Source organism: Austrofundulus limnaeus, unplaced genomic scaffold, assembly GCF_001266775.1.
Source record: "Austrofundulus limnaeus strain Quisiro unplaced genomic scaffold, Austrofundulus_limnaeus-1.0 Scaffold692, whole genome shotgun sequence".
Classification (NCBI taxonomy): Eukaryota; Metazoa; Chordata; class Actinopteri; order Cyprinodontiformes; family Rivulidae; genus Austrofundulus; species Austrofundulus limnaeus.
Window position 1 is genome coordinate 130420 of NW_013953094.1, and position 1992 is coordinate 132411.

At 36.3% G+C, this 1992-nt stretch overlaps 1 protein-coding gene across 1 annotated transcript in view; it reads left to right on the plus strand.

Moving 5' to 3' along the window:
- Nucleotides 1-354: 354 nt before the first annotated feature.
- The window catches only part of si:rp71-68n21.9 (kelch-like protein 9), a gene marked incomplete at its 5' end in the record, with an annotated part of 17249 nt that continues 15611 nt past the window's right edge, over nt 355-1992 (plus strand). Inside the window, 1 exon segment of the mRNA XM_014027867.1 lies at nt 355-405. Coding sequence (XP_013883321.1) covers nt 355-405 — 51 coding nt within the window.

The following is a 1992-nucleotide window of genomic DNA, read 5'->3' on the forward strand; positions in this document are numbered from 1 at the left end:
AGTAAATCAGTCTCAAAACAAGATCAAAAAGAGTTTTTGGCTGATATAAGATTTTAAAACTTGGTTAGGTGGACATTTTTGGCAGTGTATCTATTACGTCTGAAATAAAAGTAACAAAATTTACAGTAAAACTTTTGTAGGACTAAGTTGATTTGTTGAATTTTATATGCCAACCATGTAAATAAAAAAGCTACAGTTTTGACGTGTCTTTGTTCTTCATATAAATTAACTCCCTAAACTGGCTGTTCCATTACAGTGCAAATTTTCAGTAAACTCCACATGACCCAACATTCTTTATTTCAGGAACCACTTTGTGTTTTTGCTGAAGCCGTAGTTGTTGTTTTCTCCATACAGGAAGTCTCACCAACGAAACAACAGCCCTCAACCCCCCGGTGACAATGAGGGGTAAGACACTTTCTGAACTTCAGGTTGACAATCGACCATCGGTTCTGACTTCATTTCATCACAATAGGTTCAGATATAACAGAAACAAGTCTGTGTTCACGCAGAGAAAAAAATAATTTGACAGTTGTTTTTAAGGTAATATTCATTGTGTACATTTGTTTACTTTTACACATAATAAAATTTCACTGTGGTTTTTAAGTCTTTTTTTTTTCAGAACTCGAGTGTCATTCAGGAAATGAACAAAGGCATCAGCCATTCTAATTTTCTYACTAAATGATCTGAAATTCTGCTGTTCCTGCATGAAACTGCTCTGTTCTGTCTGCACGCACTGTGCCACTGCTCTGTTTTTAAACTATAGCTCCACAAGTTAACAGAGATTTGCATGTCAGACAAACAGGAACTATACGTAAACTTAGTACAATCAGTCTTTAAAACCACAGCAGTAACATACTCACTAAAGAACATATGTTTAGTTTTGATCATGTACTCAAATGCTGACTTTAAAATAAACTGTAATATACATTCTCTCCCACTGAAACCATCAGTACAGATCTGCAGAGCAGATCTTCCAGGAGGACCACACGAGGAAACGTAGCCCCCAAAAAGAAAATCAAACATTTTGTTTAATTTATTATTTTGTTTAGGATAACTGAGGAGTAGAAGTCACTTTCAGATGATTGAAATGTAAGAAAGCTTTTGTTTTTCCTCTGATGCCCAAAATATATTTTTAATGTCCAGTGATATTAGCACTAATAAATAGATGCATAGTCGGTTCCTAATCTGTATTAGCACTTTTAAAAATGTGTTCATGTTCATCAGTAGTTTTATTCTGTATGTATTCTATGTTTACCTGCCTGAGAACTGTGTGAAAACTAAAAACTGGTACCACTGGCTAAATTTTGYACAGCACAGTTGCCTCACTGTCAGTGCAGGGGACCCTCTAAACTTTCTGGCCTTCACCTGCTGGACCCCCTGACCACATGTAAATTTTAATGAACATAAAATCAAGAGGAGAGGCTTCAGTGAACCAATTTGTGACTGTGCCGTTCTCAGGAACTGTAAGAGAAAAATGAAAATGAAAACAAAGTAGTCCTAAATCACACTGTAGTGTTTTCTAACAGCTTTTATGTAGCAACAACATAATAAAGCTCCTAAAATTCTGTTAGTTCAATGAAAATTAATATTCAAGCTGTGTCTTGTTTGTGTTATACTTCCTTCCTGGGCATTTGTCGTTTTACTACCGTCTTGGCATCTTGACAGCAGACTATTTTAAAATAAAAGTAGTTCCCTTGAAATAACTGGTTCCTTCTTTTTCCCTTTTAATCACCTGACAAGCTGAGCAACAAAACAAGTGAAAGGGGTTACTGAGCAGGCGCATGAGGCCATTGTTAAAGTGTGGGTTTGAGTCGTGGCCAAAGGGAGAGGAAAGCAAGTGGCACTGTTTCCACATGGAGGAGGAACAGTGAGGCAAGACACTTTCAACTTTTCTAATAAGTTGGGTTTTAGTTTCATCCTGGTTTGAATTTATGTTTAAAATACCCAACACACACCCAATCACCTGTTTTAGAAGCGAATTCACTATAATTA